General features: G+C 49.0%; 1 protein-coding gene across 16 annotated transcripts in view; it reads left to right on the top strand.

Annotated features, from left to right (window-relative positions):
* The window catches only part of GTF2IRD1 (GTF2I repeat domain containing 1), a 174489-nt gene that overhangs the window by 62200 nt on the left and 95552 nt on the right, over positions 1 to 16737 (top strand). For 13 of the 16 annotated variants that reach the window (XR_006176255.2, XR_006176254.2, XR_006176253.2 and 10 more), the window contains 2 exons: positions 6061 to 6189; positions 14630 to 14771. Coding sequence is in view for 9 of the 16 variants with exons in the window: in XM_042857780.2 (XP_042713714.1) it covers positions 6067 to 6189; positions 14630 to 14771 (265 nt within the window). In the remaining 7 variants the exon portion in view is untranslated. The remainder of the gene's footprint in view (positions 1 to 6060; positions 6190 to 14629; positions 14772 to 16737) is intronic. The other 3 variants (XM_065573179.1, XM_065573180.1, XM_065573181.1) reach the window with 1 other exon arrangement.

The following is a 16737-nucleotide window of genomic DNA, read 5'->3' as shown; positions in this document are numbered from 1 at the left end:
TGTCTGTCTGTGGGCATGCGTGCATGGTATTTCAGCTCTTCTGATTATAGGCCTATCTATTATCCCAGAAGTGTTTTAGCCACACACCAAATAGGAAACTAATGAAAAGAATTCACTAAACTTTTCCAAACCCCAAATAAGTTTGGTTTGGTTGTGGGGTGGGGTGGAAGGTCAGCAGTGATCTTTTGTTCCTAGGGTGACCAGATGTCCCGATTTATAGGGACAGTCCCGATTTTTGGGTCTTTTTCTTATATAAGCTCCTATTACCCCCCACCCCCGTCCTGATTTTTCACATTTGCTGTCTGGTCACCCTATTTGTTCCCCAAACCGGTGAAGCCACCCCTACTGTACATATCGGAGACCTTCCTGAGAAATTGCAGTGCAAATGGTTGACCTGCTTCTTATCTCCCCTTTTCCAGTTTTACACTGGTGTTGCTCTAGTGACGCCAATGAAGTCACTACTGATTTATACCAGTGTAAGGGAGAGGAGAATCCGGCCCAACATACTAAATGCTGGTAGTGGAGAAGTACTTCATTTTTATTTCTACTGCTTCTTTGTGGTGATGGGGGTAGTTTGTTTTTTAAAGCAGAGCCAGGTGTGTCTGTCTACAGGTTTTGCCTATGTGGGTAAAAATAAATGTGTATTTTCATTTGACGCCTATGCAGACACCGTTTAACAACTTTTAGCTGGATTGAGTTGGTTGTGTGGTAACCCAAGTGGGAGCTTTGATTGCAGAACACATCTGATTTGCTTGTGTAGTCATGGCCATGCGGACTGTATGGAGAGTGTTGCATCTCTCGGTAATGCTGTGCTTATTGCCTCCATGAACTCGTTTGTTTGTATCATCATGGCGCCTAGACGCTCTAGTCCTAGACCAGGACCGCATTGTGCTAGGTGCTGTACAAACACAGAACACAAAGCCAGTCCCTGTCCCAAAGAGCTTCCAATCTAGGTCTGACGAGACAATGGATGGATACAGATAGATGGGAGAGTACAAGGAAACAGTGACACAATATTGGTCAGCGTGATAGGCAGCGGTCTCTGCACACCATTGGCCCAACTGCTGGCATGCTTTTGTAGGCATCGTTGTCAGGGAACGTTTCTGAGCAGGATAATGAGGTGGCTTCGGGGATGCTGTCGGGGGAGCTCCTCCCAAGCATGCAGGGCAGCATGGGAGAAAGCATGAAGGTCTTGTTTGAGAATGTTAACAAGTGGGTGATCTGGAGATGAGTGTTGACATCTGGATCGCAAATGAGAGATGATTGGTAGGGTGGAGTGCATAGGTGCTGGAGCTAGGGGTGTGGTGGGTGCTGCCGCACCCCTGGTTTCCAGTTCTTACAGGGTTTACACTTTGTTTCAATGGCTCTCAGCACCCCCACTTTACAAATTGTTCCAGCCCCCCTGGTAGAGAGAGCCCATGCTGTCGGATCAGCACTGTACAGCCATGTGGATTTGGATCAAGTGACTCTTGGGTTCACAACTGATATAACTTCATATGGATTTTAATCAAAAGCTTGGAATAAAGAAAATATAGTATGTCCAGATTTGCGTAAGTCGGGTTTGCGTAACCTGGGGAGCGTCTGTATTACAAAAGGGCTTTAAAGTAACTTCTCTCTCTGTAGCAAAACCTCACTGCAACTCACACCTGCTTAGGTTGAAAGAGGGAGGTTAAAATTAGATGTCTGGGTGCTACTGTCTCTGATTTTCAGGGCTGGTTTTGCTGAAGTTTACCAAGATGAGGTGGATGTTAAATTTGTCTGTGGCTTTATTTGAATAACATCCCATTGATATAACTGGAGTTTCTGTGTAGGAAGCATTATCTAGCAGTTAGTGTGTGACCAACAGACAGGAATTCAGGGTTCTGGACCCCATTCTACCACTTCTGCATCTGTTAAATGGAAATGCCTCCATACCACCCAGCGATGTTGTGAGGCCAAGCTGATGAATATTGGCAAAGCAGTGGGTCAGAAGGCTGTACAGAACTACAGAGCATTATTATAGCTTGCCAGGTATCTTTTATGGAGCAGGATTTTGTTTCTGCTTCTTAAGATATCTCTACCTGACTGGAAGCGGGACACTGATGATGAGTCTGATAAAGAAAGAACTTTAATTTTTCTTAGCCCCTCTTCGCAGCTCGAGACAGACTGTCAAGAGCTCAGCCTACCATAGTCTGTGCTGAATTTTACCACGAATTTCGCTTCCATTTTAGAGACCCAGATAAGGGCCAGATTTTCCGGAGTGCTCAGGTTGTCAGAAGTCTTAAGCATCAAGCGTGCTGGAAATCCAGCCACTTACTATGGGGCCTAAATAGAAGCTGACCTCTTGTGAAAAATCTGGACCCTATGGTGACCCTCAAGTAATAACCAGGGGCGGCTCCAGGCACCAGTGCAGCAACCAACGTGCCTGGGGCGGCAAGCCGCGGGGGGGCGGCCTGCCGGTCGCTGTGAGGGCAGCAGTCAGGCAGCCTTCGGCGGTGTGCCTGTGGGAGGTCTGCTGGTCCTGCAGATTCGGCGGCAATTCGGTGGCGGGTTCGCCGAAACTGCGAGACCGGCAGATCACGCGGAGAAACGCCACCGAAGGCCGCCTGACTGCCGTGCTTGGGGCAGCAAAAAACATAGAACCGCCCCTGGTAATAACCCCCCAATCTCTGTGCCATCACATTAGCTAATGGAACCGAAAGAACCAGCCTGTGCTGCTGCTGAAAAGTCAAGCCTATGACCCCATTGGTAAGTGTTCCTTGTCCCAGTGGGACTGATGGAGAGTTCTGGTCTTATCACCCGCCAGAGTTTACACCTGCTTTGCATTTTGCTCATGCTGTCATGGAGCTTTCTTGGAGAAAGCAAATCGAATGGAATTCTATTCTATTCTAATCAAATCTTGTCCCAATAAAGCCCTGTTTTTAAGGTGGTGACTCTTTTAAGGTGGCACTTTAAAAAATAATAATTCCCCCCTCCCTTTCTTTTTGCATGTTCCAGCTGTACTTCGGAGCATGGTTGTAATTCCCTTTATCCCCTCTCTCATAATGAAAGAACCTGTTGTATATTGAAATTGGCCCTGGCAGTGTGTAATTATTTCACTGCAAAGTCTCTCTCTATAAGGGCCTCCTTTCTTTGGGAGCAAATGGCAGAGACCCCTGCTGCTAGGACCCTCCTCAGGAAAAGTTTATCACATGATGAAGGCAACAGTAGGAAGGAGAAACCAAATGGCAGCCCAGTCCCTACAGGAAGATTCTCTCCCACTGGGAAGCCTAATGCTCTATTCTCAGTGCTAAAATTCAGATTGCTTCATGGTTATATTTGCCAATATATGTTTATTCCACCCTCTCTTTCCCTTACTCCCCCGATGAGGTTTTCAGAGCTGAGTATTAACCTAATGATTCACAGAAGGGTTCTCTTAGTTCCATAATTCAATATGGTAATGGTGACTCACGTAGTTAGAAGGATATGTGGGAGGCAACTGTTTGTTCCTTAAATCGATGCAAGAATTGCTATGTCTAAAAGCGAAGTCTAGCGAGAAGCTCTGTCCCTCTTTCTCTTTCATCTGTTTCCATCATGCAGCTTCATCGCACGATACATGTTTATCGAGGAATGTTTGGTTAAATGGATCCAAGCCTCGATCATGGGTTCTGTTACGTGTTGTATATGTGAGGCCAGCAAGAAGATAGATGTTCTGCAGCAAATCCTCTCCACCTTCCCCTTGTTTTATGCACCCAGGCCATGCAAAAGAGAGCCAAGAGTTGCTGCATTTTCCTATCTGGGACTCCCACACAATGCTAGTATAGGTAGCGATGCACCCAAAGCTCAGGTGCAGAAAGTGGGGAGAGAAAGAGAGAGGAGCATAAAATCCCCTGACTATTCTCGGGGGAGACTTGCCAGCAGGCAAATGTTAGAGCAGCCCCTAGGTTTCTCTAACCTTCACTGTGGGCTGAGCAGAGAATCCAGGAGCTGTTATCTGGCTTCCTGATATCCATTGTGTTCCACTGCAGCCAGGGTGAACGTGATGAAGCAGAGAACCTGGCCTTGTGATGCCGCATTGAGCAGACAATGCAGTAAGTGATGGGAGGTTTTTCTCAGGAACTAAGCTTGGTAATGCTGTGTGCCTAGAAGGTGTACCATGTGGGGGTCAGGGTTGGATTGTGGTTGCAAAGTTCTGTGATGATTTTGGTTTTCTGTCTCTGATAGAAGTAAAATAATTTGCATATGGGCATCTTGCCCCACGGGTTGAATTTTCTAATTGCTTCTCTTTTCAGTTTCCCTGCTTCCATGCAGTGGTGGCTGGAACCGGTTCTCACCATGTACAGTAAAATAAAATATAGGCCAGTACAGTAAGCCCGGCATACAGGAAAATAAGACACCGAGCGGGTTTTTAGCAGATGAATGAACTTGTGAGGAGTTCAGATTTGATTGCCTGACACATTGTACCTCGGCAAGGAGTGAGATGACCCAGTTTTGCTTGGTTTAACTGACTCATTCAGTTTCTTCTGACAGCCTGCATCCCACAATAACAGAACTGCTTGCTAATGCTTTCCACTGGAGGTGATCAGCATTTCTCAATCGAAGTCAGGCTTCTGGATCGCAAATGCTAATTGTCTGCTTTTTCTCTGCCCCCCTAGATAACTAGTTCTCATGTGTTCTTGACTCAGGCAGTGCAGCATTTGGTTTCCCCACTTGTGCTTTCTGTCATGTGCACAGAGATTCCTTGTGTCCCTTTAATAATAGTAAAAAGGCTGTTGAGCACAGCACTATAATATTCAGGGATTTCGGGTAACGAGGTTTATACTGTAAACGAGCATTCAGCTTGCTAATTTCCTGCTGCCTCGCTGCAAGCCAGAGTGGCCCAGTGGAGGGGGTTCTGGACTTCACTGGGACTCAGAAGACCTGAGTTCTACTCCTAGGCCTGACACTGACCTGCTGGATGACCTTGGGCAAGTCCCTTTCCTTCTCTGTGTTCCTTTCTACTCTGTTTGCCTGTCTTGTCAATTTAGATTGTAAACTCTTCAGGCCAGCGATTCTCTTGCTATGGGTCTGTTCAGCACCCAGCCCAATTCACAGATTATAAAGCCAGAAGGGACCATTGTGATCATCCAATGGGAACTCCCCCTCCCCCCAGGGGCTGCAGAGATGGCTAGCAGCTATCCGCTTCCAGGAATGGCGTGGGGCCACGGCATGCAGGCAGCCTGCCTGAGCCCTGCTGCGCTGCCAGCCGGGAGATGCCTGTGGTAAGCTCCCGGCTGGAGCCTGCACCTTGCACCCCCTCCCGCAACCCCCCCACCCCAGGTCAGAACCCCCTCCTGCACCCAAATGCCCTGCACCAGCCCGGAGCCCCCTCCTGTACCAAACTCTCTTCCAGACCCTGTACCCCCTCCTCCTCCCCAACTCCCTGCTCCAGATCAGAATCCCCCTCCTGCACCCAAACTCCCTCCCAGACCCTGCCCCCCTGCCCCAGCCCTGACCTGCACCAAACTCCCTCTCAGGAAATAGACTTGTATACAAGGGCCCCACAAAATCAAATATCCTGGCCTTACAGGAGAGTTAATCCAGCCCTGCTGACCAGTATGTTACATATCCCCCTCTGTGCCCCATCCACTGAGGAGGTGAGTATCTGACAGTGTTCCTCTGCTGCTCCTGGCTCTTTAGCTCAGCCTGTAGTCCAGGGTAGGCAACCTATGGCACACGAGCCGATTGTCAGTGGCACTCACACTGCCCGGGTCCTGGCCACCGGTCCAGGGGGCTCTGCATTTTAATTTAATTTAATTTTAAATGAAGTGTCTTAAACATTTTAAAAACCTTATTTACTTTACATACGACCATAGATTAGTTATATATTATAGACTTATAGAAACGTTCAAATGTATGACTGGCACGCAAAACCTTAAATTAGCGTGAATAAATGGAGACTCGGCACAGCACTTCTGGAAGGTTGCCGACCCCTGTGCTAGTCACTCATACTCTTAGCTCTGGAGATCCGTGGGTTAACCTCGGTGTCAGCCAAGCTGGTGCAACTGCGTCTGCAAAAGTAGTGGGTAAGGTATACATTTGTCTTGTTTTTTATTGTTTCAGGTGAATATGGCACTGACGGGGAAGCCCTCCAATGGGTCCCCCAATAACTCCAGACCTGACCAATGGAATACAGTTTTTCATCAGAAAAATGAAATCATCACCAGTTTAGTTTCTGCCTTAGATTCAATGGTGAGTGAGGCTACTTGCAATGGTGATTTTTGGGGGGAGGGGGAGCGGGGTGGGGGGGGTCTGTGTGTGTATAGTGATTATACACCCATAAGGATCTGTTCACGGTTCAGGGAACATTGAAGGATAGGTTCTGAAATCAGCTGATGCACATTAGAGTCCTCTCCAATGGGCCACAGGGACCCAAATATAAAACCCAATACTTTAGCTAAACAAATGGGGCATATTCGTTTCAAGTGATGATTAACAGCGATGTTGCAGCAACCTGAGAGGGTTTGACAGCCCCTGAAATCACAGGAGAGGCTCCGGATCTGAAAGCTTCGCCAGACCATTCTGCCACCAAGCAGCTCATTTTACATTGGGTTAATTGGGTTGAATAAGAGCTGGATTTAGATGGGAAGGATATTGAGTTCATCAAATTGTTCTCTGCTGCAGTAAAGCCCATCGAGCTGTTTGAGCTGTGAAATGAAAATCACATGCCCATCCTGACAATCAGAGGGGCCATGAAGTCCGCTCCAGTTAATCTCGCGATGTGTATTGTTTTCCTATTAATATTTATGTTGGTACCAACTGAATTTATTTTTTCTTGATGTTTTACCACTGTTGTTGTGAGCTTTTATGCAACAAGGGAATGATAACAATGGCTTTGATCTCCAAGAACAAAGAAAATAACTTTCATGTCTGTTGACGTAAAACTCTCTGGAGAAATCTTATACAAGTCAGTCTTGCTTACATAAACAAGATAACTGTCTGGATAAGTTTCTTGGACCAGAGCTAATCTTATTTTTAACTGAAAAGTGTGTGTGTGTGTGGTGTGTGTGTGTGTTTACCCACACATGTAGTAAAATGTGATGAATTAAATATCCCTCCCATCTAAATCCAACTATAGTTAATTTTTATATAACTATGATTGTGTGTGTATACATCTATATTTGTGTTTCCCTCCGGAAAATGCTAACCATCCACCTCAAGACCCCATTAAGATATAGGTACCTGGAAAACCAAGGCACTCAAAATCACTAGTCATTTTTGAAGAGCTTAGCCATTTTTATATATATTACACAAAAAGCCTAATGCATATGCACAAGGAGGTATAGTTATCTTTCATTACATGATCACGCACGTGCAAGAATTGCGCAAGTAACCTTAATTCTGGCATTTCCTAACTTTTTTGAATGCTTGGCTTTGGAATTTTAATAATGTTGTTTTTAACGTAGGCTTTTGAGTGCGATTCTATGCATGTTTCATATAAAAATTTAAAAAAGAACTTGGAGTTAATTATTATTTGAATTTTTGGTTTATACATATCCATCCCACTCATTATTCCATTTTATATTTTTTTCCCTTGACGGTTGTTTAGTTTAGTCGATTGAATGAGCTAATGTACCTCTTGCTGTTTTCATGAAAGGGATTTTTTTTCCAACCAAGCTTTTTCTAGTTTACTGATGGTAAATCATTATCCTACCCTCTTCATGTCTCCCCCAAAAAGGAATTATTTCCCATTACTTGGGATCCATCCACTTTTTGAGAACCAAGTCCAAAGGTGATGAAGAAGGCAATCTATGTTGCACGTTGATAAGAAGCTGTGTGACTAAGTGTACAAGACTCGAGTTGGGTCTCAGAGTATCTAAGCTCGCATAGTTACATTCTGAGGAGCCGGAAGAAGGTGTTAATTACGCTGGGCTTTAGCTTTCTTCTAGTTGCTTTTCCTGCTACACCCATGTCTTCCAGCCACTTAGCATGTCAATTCTCCTGTCTAAAAAATGCCCTAGCCTTGGGCCAAATTCAGAGCTGGTGTGATAGGAGGTTTAAGTGGGTGAGAGTCTCAGGGAGTCTAAATTTGTGTAAATGCTGAGGAGGAAGGAAGAATGGGTAACCCATGCATTATTTGTATTGCTGTAATGTCTACGGATGCCAGTCAAAGATCAAAGCCATGGTGCTAGGTGCTGTACAGATGCTCAGTAAAAAGACTGGCCCTGGCCCTGGCCCCGGCCCCTAAAAGTTTACAGTCTGGGTTATGACAAGATGCAGGGTGGGGAGGGAAGGAATAGGACGAGGCAATGGTAAAGCAATCAAGTTATTGTACTATAAACAGGAGGTCTTGGCTCACCACCTGCCGAGCCATTGTCAGATCAGATGCAAGGCTCCCAAGACCAAAAGCAAAATCCTTAGTGGAGACTCCTTTGCGTTCAGTGAGTACTTCACTGGATTGTGTTTTATCCCCTTAAACTTCCCTCTGAACTTGGTCCTTAATCTCAAGACAAGGAGGGTCTCTCTTCACAGTGGTGGGGCCTCTTAGCTTCTCGTATTGGGTTTAGACTTGATGGTAATAATCAAAGATTTCTTCAAGAGTGTGGGGCTCACTTAGGAGACCGTGTGAAGGAGCATACGTGGGCTATAATTGGCACTAAATAGAGTCAGAAAAGCACCAGATGTGTCCCCAGTGCACACCTACAGTTTGTGCAGCTCAAAGTGTTATGGACATGAGCATTCCACGGAGGTGCACCGTTCAGAGGAAGCCAAGCCAATGTGTGAAATTATTTGTACTGCCTTTTAGCAGGATTATTAAAAATTTTATTCTAACAAATATTTCCATGTAACTGAACAGGAGCGGTCTAATAAACCGGGAAACCTGGAAGTGCTGTATCTGATCCATTGGTGCATGGCCACTGCCTTGGAATCTCACGTGCCATTTGAAATCTATTGTGGCCTGGGTTGTGAGTTTTAAATTTATAATGAATGGCCTTCCGAAGGAAGGGGTGGAAGCCCCTCCATTCAAGTCACTTCGAAATCCAATAGAGAGAGGCTGGTGTTGGGGAAAGAACTTGGAAGAGGAGGGCTTAACTTCTGGGCCTACCACAAAATATCCTGCATGCCCTTGAGCGAGTCACTTAGTCTTTCTGTACCCTAGTTCCCCTCACTGTCAAATGAGGATAATAAAATTTCGGTTCTTCCACTCTGTCTATTTAAATTGTAAGCTCTTTGGGGGCAGGGGCCAACTGTTGCTATGGATTTATTCAGCACAGCACAATATGATTCTGCTCTCAAATGGGGTTTCTAGATGGCACAAGAATACAAATAATTAACAACAACATTGGAAACCTATTGTCAGGAACAATGGGTGGATAAGAGACCCTAATAGCCCATAATTTCTGTTTTGATTAAATACAGAAGGAGAGGGTCTTGACTGATGAAGACTTTGACTGCTAGCCAGCAAATATTTTGTCATTGAACTAAAAGTTCCCGGCAATTCTTTCTTTTTAATTAGAACCGACTAAATATGCTAATTCTTTTTCACAGGAAATTTTAGCAAATGTTTTGTTCTGTTCTTCAAGTGCTTGCTCGTGTCCATTCCAATAGGTGTGTGTGCGCACCGCGTGCATGATTGTCGGAACGTTTTCCCCTAGCGGTAGCCGCTGGGTTGGGCGTGGAGCACCCTAGAGTGGTGCCCTCCCTAGCTCCCCTGACCGGGGTATGCCTTGCTCTCCGGGGGTTTAAATCCTGCCAACGCTGCGGGAAGCCTATGCCCAAGGGCTTGCCGCACACACCGTGCCTTAAGTGCCTGGGAGAGGGCCAGCAAACAGAGAAGTACTCCATTTGCAGGAGTTTAAGACCCAGGACGAAGGGAGAGCAGGACTATCGCCTCAAGCTCCTTTTAATGGAAGCGGCTCTTTGCCCTCAGCCGGCACCGGAAGCGGCACCAGTGACAGTGCGCAGCGCACCGGCTTTGGTGCAGGACGCCGTGACACCGAAAAAAGACTCCTCCAGGGAGCATCGACACCACTGCCCGGCTCACAAAGCGGGTTCGAGCATGCGGCACTGCTCTCAGTCCCCGGTGCCGCATAAGAAGAAGGTGAACAGAGGCCGGTCTCCCGTCAGGAAACAGCACAGGGATCCCAGTGGGGTGTATCCTACGGCAGGGCACCCACAGCCTGGCCCTCAGATCCCGGCACTGTTGACTCCGGCCCTGCCAGGGGCTCCATCAAGTCTGGTGTTTGTGGACTCCCTGACTTGGGAGGAGTTGGAGGACGAGATTGATCTCCCCTCCACGCCAGATACCTTTGAGGCGGCGCGGGATCTTACTGCCATGATGGCACAGTCCTGGCCCTGCGGGGCGTGAGCAGCGGCGCAAGGCCTGGCATCGGCGATGGTGACAGTGCAGTCTATGGCACCTTTTGTGGCACCAATGGTGGCACTGCCACTCATTCAACACCGGGGCAAGCCAATGATGCTACGGCGCCGCTCCCCATCACCGCAGTACTGTTCACCAGCACCGTTGGGCTCTGCCCCTCCATGGTCTGGCTCGGACTATTCGTCGGACTCTGATAATGAGTCGTCGATCTGCAGACAAAGTCGGTACTGGTCTTCCAGGACGCGCTGGTGGTATCCTGGCCCCCACAGTGGCAGGGGCCGGTACAGTGGCCCTTTTGGACTCCTTCCATCAGCTTGAGCTCCTCCTTGGGCCTACCCTGTGCTCCTCCTTCAGCCACGTCAGTGCCACGCCATACTCCCACAGCACCTGAAGACCCCCCAGATGACAAGGACCCTGGGTCTTCGCAAGCAGGTGGAACTCTTGAGCCAGCACCCCATGTGGTACCAGCACCACAGTCGAGCCAGCCTCCAGAGAGCCTGAGGGTCAGGAGGACCCGGTCCCAGAGGCCTCAGCATCCTCTTAGCCAGATGAGGCGGTGGCTGGCACCTCCACTACCACACTCCCAATAGGGTGCACCAGGACCACCTTAGGAGGGTGGCCCAAAACTTGCATCTCCGGGGTGCCAGAAGACTCAGCCCCAATGGTGGACATTGTTGCCCTGGAGGGTCCTTTTAGGGTAGCCTTGCCCTTTATGAAGACCATACAAAACACCACAAAGGTGCTATGGCAGACCCCGGCCTCCATACCTCCCACGGCCAAAGGGGTGGAAAGGAAGCATTTTGTGCCACAGAAGGGGTACGGACACCTTTTTACCCACCCTCAGCCTGGAACATTAGTGGTGGAGGCGTAAACCACAAAAAGTGGCAAGGTCAACCGGGTCCTGCCGGAAAGTCACGGGACGCTAAGAAGCTGGACCTTTTTCGGCCATAAAGTCGACTTGCTAATCAGCAAGCAGTGCTCAGCCCTACGCCTTCAATTCTTGGAGAGCGCTAGCTAAGTTCCCGGAATTGTTCCCGTCAGACTCGCACCCGGAGTTCGCAGCACTTCTTGAGGAGGGCAAGGTGGTGTCAAGGACTTCCCTCCAGGCCGCCCTAGACTCAGCTGACTCTGCGGCTCGGACCATGGCCACAGCAGTCGTCGTGAGACGGAGCGCCTGATTACAGGTTTCGGGCATACCCTCGGAGGTCCAGAACACCATTCAGGACCTGCCCTTTGACTGTGCGGGCTTGTTTGCCTAGAACACGGACACCCGCTTGCACAGTCTGAAAGAATTGAGGGTGACATTGAAGCCCCTGGGAATCGACAATTCCACACCCCAGAGGAAGCCCTTCAAACACCAGCCCTCCCTTCTCCCTCCTGCTTCTACTCTGGACCCCCGAGGCAGGACTCAGCCAGGAGAAGGGGTAGGAATAATAGGAGGCGCCAGTCGCAGTTCTCCTCTGGCCAAGGTCAGGGCTCATCCAAACAGCCCCTGGGGCTGACACCTAACTTTTGAAGGTGCGCACGAGGACAGAGCACCAGGACTCAGTCTGGATCCTTACCCTCCCTTTGTAAACCGGCTATCCCACATCTACCGTGCTTGGTCCCAGATCACAACAGATCGCTGGGTTCTGAGCATGATGGGGTGGGATATTCTATCCAGTTCTGTTCTCACCCACCTTCCCCGTCCCTCTTCAGGGACCCTTCTCACGAGCAACTCCTTCTCCAGGAAGTGCAATCGCTCCGCGCTCTGAGGGGCGATAGAGGAGGTTCCTCAGGAGTTCAGGGGCAAGGAATTTTACTCCCAATATTTCCTTATCCCCAAGGCCAAGGGTGGACTGTGACCTATTCTGGATCTGTGAGATCTCAATGCATTCATCAATAAAGCCAGGTTTCGCCTGGTCTCCCTAGCCTCTATCATTCCTTCCCTGGATCTGGGGGACTGGTACTCTGCCCTCGACATGCAGGATGCTTACTTCCATATCTCCGTCATCCCGCCCCACAGACAGTTTCTTCGCTTTGCGGCCAGTGCTACCAGTTCACGGTGCTCCTGTTTGGGCTCTTGACAGCCCCCAGGATGTTCACAAAGTGCATGGCACTCGTGGCAGCCTTCCTCCGTACCTGGACGACTGACTCATCAAGGCCAAGACGCAAGCACAAGCAGAGGGGCATGTGGCCCTGGCCCGCACCACGTTCCTCAGGCTGGACGTGCCAGCAGTTCTGCTCCTTTCTGAACCACAGCCCAGGCTCCATTGTGGACGCTTTTCACCTCACGTGGATGAGTCACATGCTCTATGCGTTCCCGCCCTTCCCTCTCATACAGAGTCGTCCTCAAGGTCCGCCAGGACAGGGCTTTGTTGATCCTCGTAGCACCGGCGTGGTCCCACCGGCACTGGCTCACCACGCTGTTAAGCCTATCGGTCGACAGACCAGTAACCCTTCCCTTATGCCCGGACCTCATCACAGCAAGCCCCAGCAGCCCAACCTGGAGTCCCTCCACCTCACGATGTGGAAACGCCATGGTTGAACCCGTTGGAGTTCCAATGTTTGGACTCAGTGAGAGAGGTTCTCCTGGGAAGTAGGAAACCTTCCACTCGAGCCACATATCTGGCAAAGTGGAAGTGGTTTTTCTGTGTGGTCCCTGCAGAAGGGTATCCCACTGCAGCAAGCGCCAATTCCCCTCGTTTTGGACTACTTACTGGACCTGACGCAACAAGGGCTGGCAATATCCTCTATAAAAGTGCACCTGGTCGCCATCTTGGCCTTCCAACCAGGGGCAGCAGGTCGATCAGTCTTCAGAAACCCCATGGTGGGCCGATTCCTCAAGGGCTTGGACAGGCTTACTCCCACGTGTGGCAGCCCGTTCCCCAGTGGGACCTCAACCTGATCCTGTCCACACTCATGGACCCTCCATTTGAGCCCCCGGCCACTTGCCGTCTCTCCTACCTCTCTTGGAAGGTTGCCTTTCTGGTGGCTATAACGTTGGCCAGAAGGGTCTCTGAGCTCAAAGCGCTTACGTCTGAACCCCCCGTGAACTTTTACAAAGACAAGGTTCAGCTGTGTCCTCACACTGCATTTCTACTCAAGGTGGTCTCTCGGTTTCATGTGAATCAAGACATCTTTTTACCGGTCGTCTTCCCTAAGCCTCATGCCACTGGCAGAGAGCAGATGCTCCATTCCTTGGAGGTCAGGCATGCCCTAGCCTTCCACATTGAACGCACAAAGCCATTTCGTAAGTCACCACAGCTTTTTATTGCAATCGCCGAAAGGATGAGAGGGCTTCCCATCTCATCCCCGCTCATTTCGTCGTGGATCACATCCTGCATTAGAACGTGCTACGCCCTGGCCAAGGTTCCACCCCCGCCGTTGACGGCACACTCCACAAGAGCTCCGGCTTCGTCCGCAGCTTTCCTCGCGCACGTCCCTGTTCAAGACGTATGCAAGGCGGCAATGTGGTCTTCCAGCCACCCCTTCACGTCGCACTACGCCATCGCCCAACAAGCGAGGGACGACGCAGCATTCGGCGGGGCAGTCCTACAATCAGCAACCTGGTGAACTCCGACCCCTCCTCCAGAGAAACTGCTTGGGAGTCACCTATTGGAATGGAAATGAGCAAGCACTCGAACAAAAAAACGGTTACCTGCCTCTCGTAACTGTTGTTCTTCGAGATGTGTTGTTCATGTCCATTCCAAATCCCACCCGCCTCCCCTCTGTCGGAGTCTTCCGGCAAGAAGGAACTGAGCAGGCGACGGGTCGGCAGTGTCCTATATACACCGCCATGAGGGCACCATTCCAGGGGCCTCCACAGCTGACCCAATGGGTACTGCTAGGGGAAAACCGTCCAATGATCGTGCATGCGGCGTGCGCACACACCTATTGGAATGGACACGAGCAACACCTTTCGAAGAACAACAGTTACGAGAGGTAGGTAACCGGGTTTTGTTTTTGTTTTTTAATTCCTGTTGATGCTCTTGGGTTTAAAAATAATAATAATAAAAAAAAAAAAAGTTTGGTTAAAAAAAATGTTTTGAAGTCCAAACTGAAAATTGTTGCCAAAATAATGTGTTTCAGGGGGTTTGCTGAAAAAACAAAGTATTACACCAAAATGAAAATGTTCGTTTTGATTGAAAAGTCATTTTGCATCAAAAAAATGTTTCATGGGAAAAGTGACGTCCGGCTCTACTTACAATGTGTATCTGGAATACAAATAACTCCGTAAATACACATTAAATTGATAGATGACCATGTGAGAACATGAGATGCTTTTCTATTTTCCCTCTTCTAACCCAACTGCTTTTCCCACCTCCCCAGTGTTCCGCACTTTCCAAACTAAACGCCGAGGTAGCCTGCATTGCAGTTCACGATGAAAGTACCTATGTGGTTGGGACAGAGAAGGGGAGAATCTTTATGAACACAAGGAAAGAACTGCAAATGGATTTTCACAAGTTCTGCAGTAAGTACCCTCCTGGTGCGGGTTAGAATCCAAGTCCACACTTGGTAACGAAAAGTGCGTTTCGCGTGATGCTGAGGTGAATATAGAATGCTAGTGGCAAACTCAAATGATGTGTTTGGTTTTCTTGCTACTTCATTGTGTGACATTCATTTTCCATGTGGCAAGGCCACTGATGGATAGCTTGGGCCCCTTTTCTGTAGTCAGCAGAGGCAGACTCTGCTGTTGGTCACGGCTTGGCTTTCTCCATTGGTGGCTGTAGTGTAGGACTGTAAGCTCCCTGTGAGCTTGATTCTGTTTTACACAAGTGCTTCTTTGTGCCATGCTGGCCGTGTAAAGAGGCCTTCAAGTGGATGCCGATTACGTTCACTCTCTCTCTTTGAGGCCCGTTTACACTGCCATAAAGGGCCCTTAGCGTAAAGGAGAATTAGGCCCAGGGTGTTCATTGGTTAGGGGCACTGGCAAAACACTTACCCTGCATGGCATGAGAAGAAACATTTGTTCTCTTCCCTTTCGATCCCCACCATGACCCCGTGCAAGTCGGCCTGCGGAGTGGCGAGGTCCCCGGGTAGAATGACGATACAGGCGCTCTTGGGCATGCTGTCTTGGTCCCCATCCCAGAGGCTCAGCAAGACCCTAGCATCGGCAAGGGGAAACCTGCGGGCAAACGGAGAACCAGGCGAAGAGAATGGGAGATAAGTGTTACGCCATCCTCCTCTGTCTGTGTTATCTGTGCCAAGGCCCAGCATGTCCTTGTAAACCACCGTAGCAACTGAAGAGGTGACATGGACATTGGAAAGCAGGTGACCCCTCCCAGTCCTGAGCCAGCAGACCCAGCCACAGCCATCTCTCCTCCCCCCACCTCCCCACCCCTGAGGTCACTAAAGACTCAATTCCTTCCACAGACCCCTCTAGCAAGGTGTAGGCAGCACTCCTGTTGTGTTGTGATTCAGCCGTGGAACTTGTTTCAAGAGAGACATTCATAAGAGAGACATTTTCCTTTGTTAGTCTCGAAGGTGCCACAAGTACTCCTGTTCATTTTCCTTTCTCTTTCTTTGACACCATGGTCAAATAGAGCTAATCTTTGGGTCCAGAGGCTAAAGAAATGGCAGCCCACTCCAGGCCTGCTCAGTGTAAGGGTTATACACCGATGTCTCTCCCCAAGTGATTGAGGTCACCAGAACACTGAGGCCTGGTTGAGATGGGTGGCCTGAGGTTTCCTGTAAGCCTCTTGCCTTGTCTCTGTATGTTTCAAGAGCTGCATTCAAAGGGTGCAAGGCCCTTAGGGAAAGGCTCTGTCCTCAGGACCAGAAAAAAGGTATCCTTCTTTGAATGCTGTAAGGTTTTGGGCTAGACTGTGTCTGTTAATTGCATGTATAGCCCTGGTTTTGGAAAGCCAGCACATGGGCAAAACAATTGGTGGCACTAGCCCATTTCAAGAATGACTAGGAATAGCTTGCAGTGAGACTGGCAACTTAAATTCATAACTCTGCTGGTCTCAACAGAGACGCTGGTTTTATGGCTCATCACAACAATTTGTAACCTCCTAATCCTCCTCTGTCCTCTGATTGCAGAGGTGTTAATTGACCACTTCATTTGAACTGGTTTCTTACAACATGTGTTAACCCCTTCTACGTAACATTCTGTCCCATGTTTTGTTTAGCTGTGACATTGTGGTTACCTTTCCCAGACCTGAAGAATAGCTCTGCGATTCTAAGGGCTTGGCTACACTCGGGACTTCACAGTGCTGCCGCGGCTACTCCGAGGGGAGTAGCTTGCAGCGCTGCGAGCGAGCGTGCAGCGCTGTAGGCACTGAATACACCGGCGCTTTACAGCGCTGCACTCGCTGCGCTCAGGGGGGTGTTTTTTCACACCCCTGAGCGCAGCAAGTTGCAGCGCTGTACAGCGCCCGTGTAGCCAAAGCCTACCACCAACAGAAGGTAGTCCACGACTCCAGTGAGAGAGATTC

This window comes from Chrysemys picta, chromosome 19 (assembly GCF_011386835.1).
Source record: "Chrysemys picta bellii isolate R12L10 chromosome 19, ASM1138683v2, whole genome shotgun sequence".
NCBI classification, from domain to species: Eukaryota; Metazoa; Chordata; order Testudines; family Emydidae; genus Chrysemys; species Chrysemys picta.
Note: the sequence above shows the minus strand (reverse complement) of the source record. Positions and strands in the feature narration are given on the sequence as shown.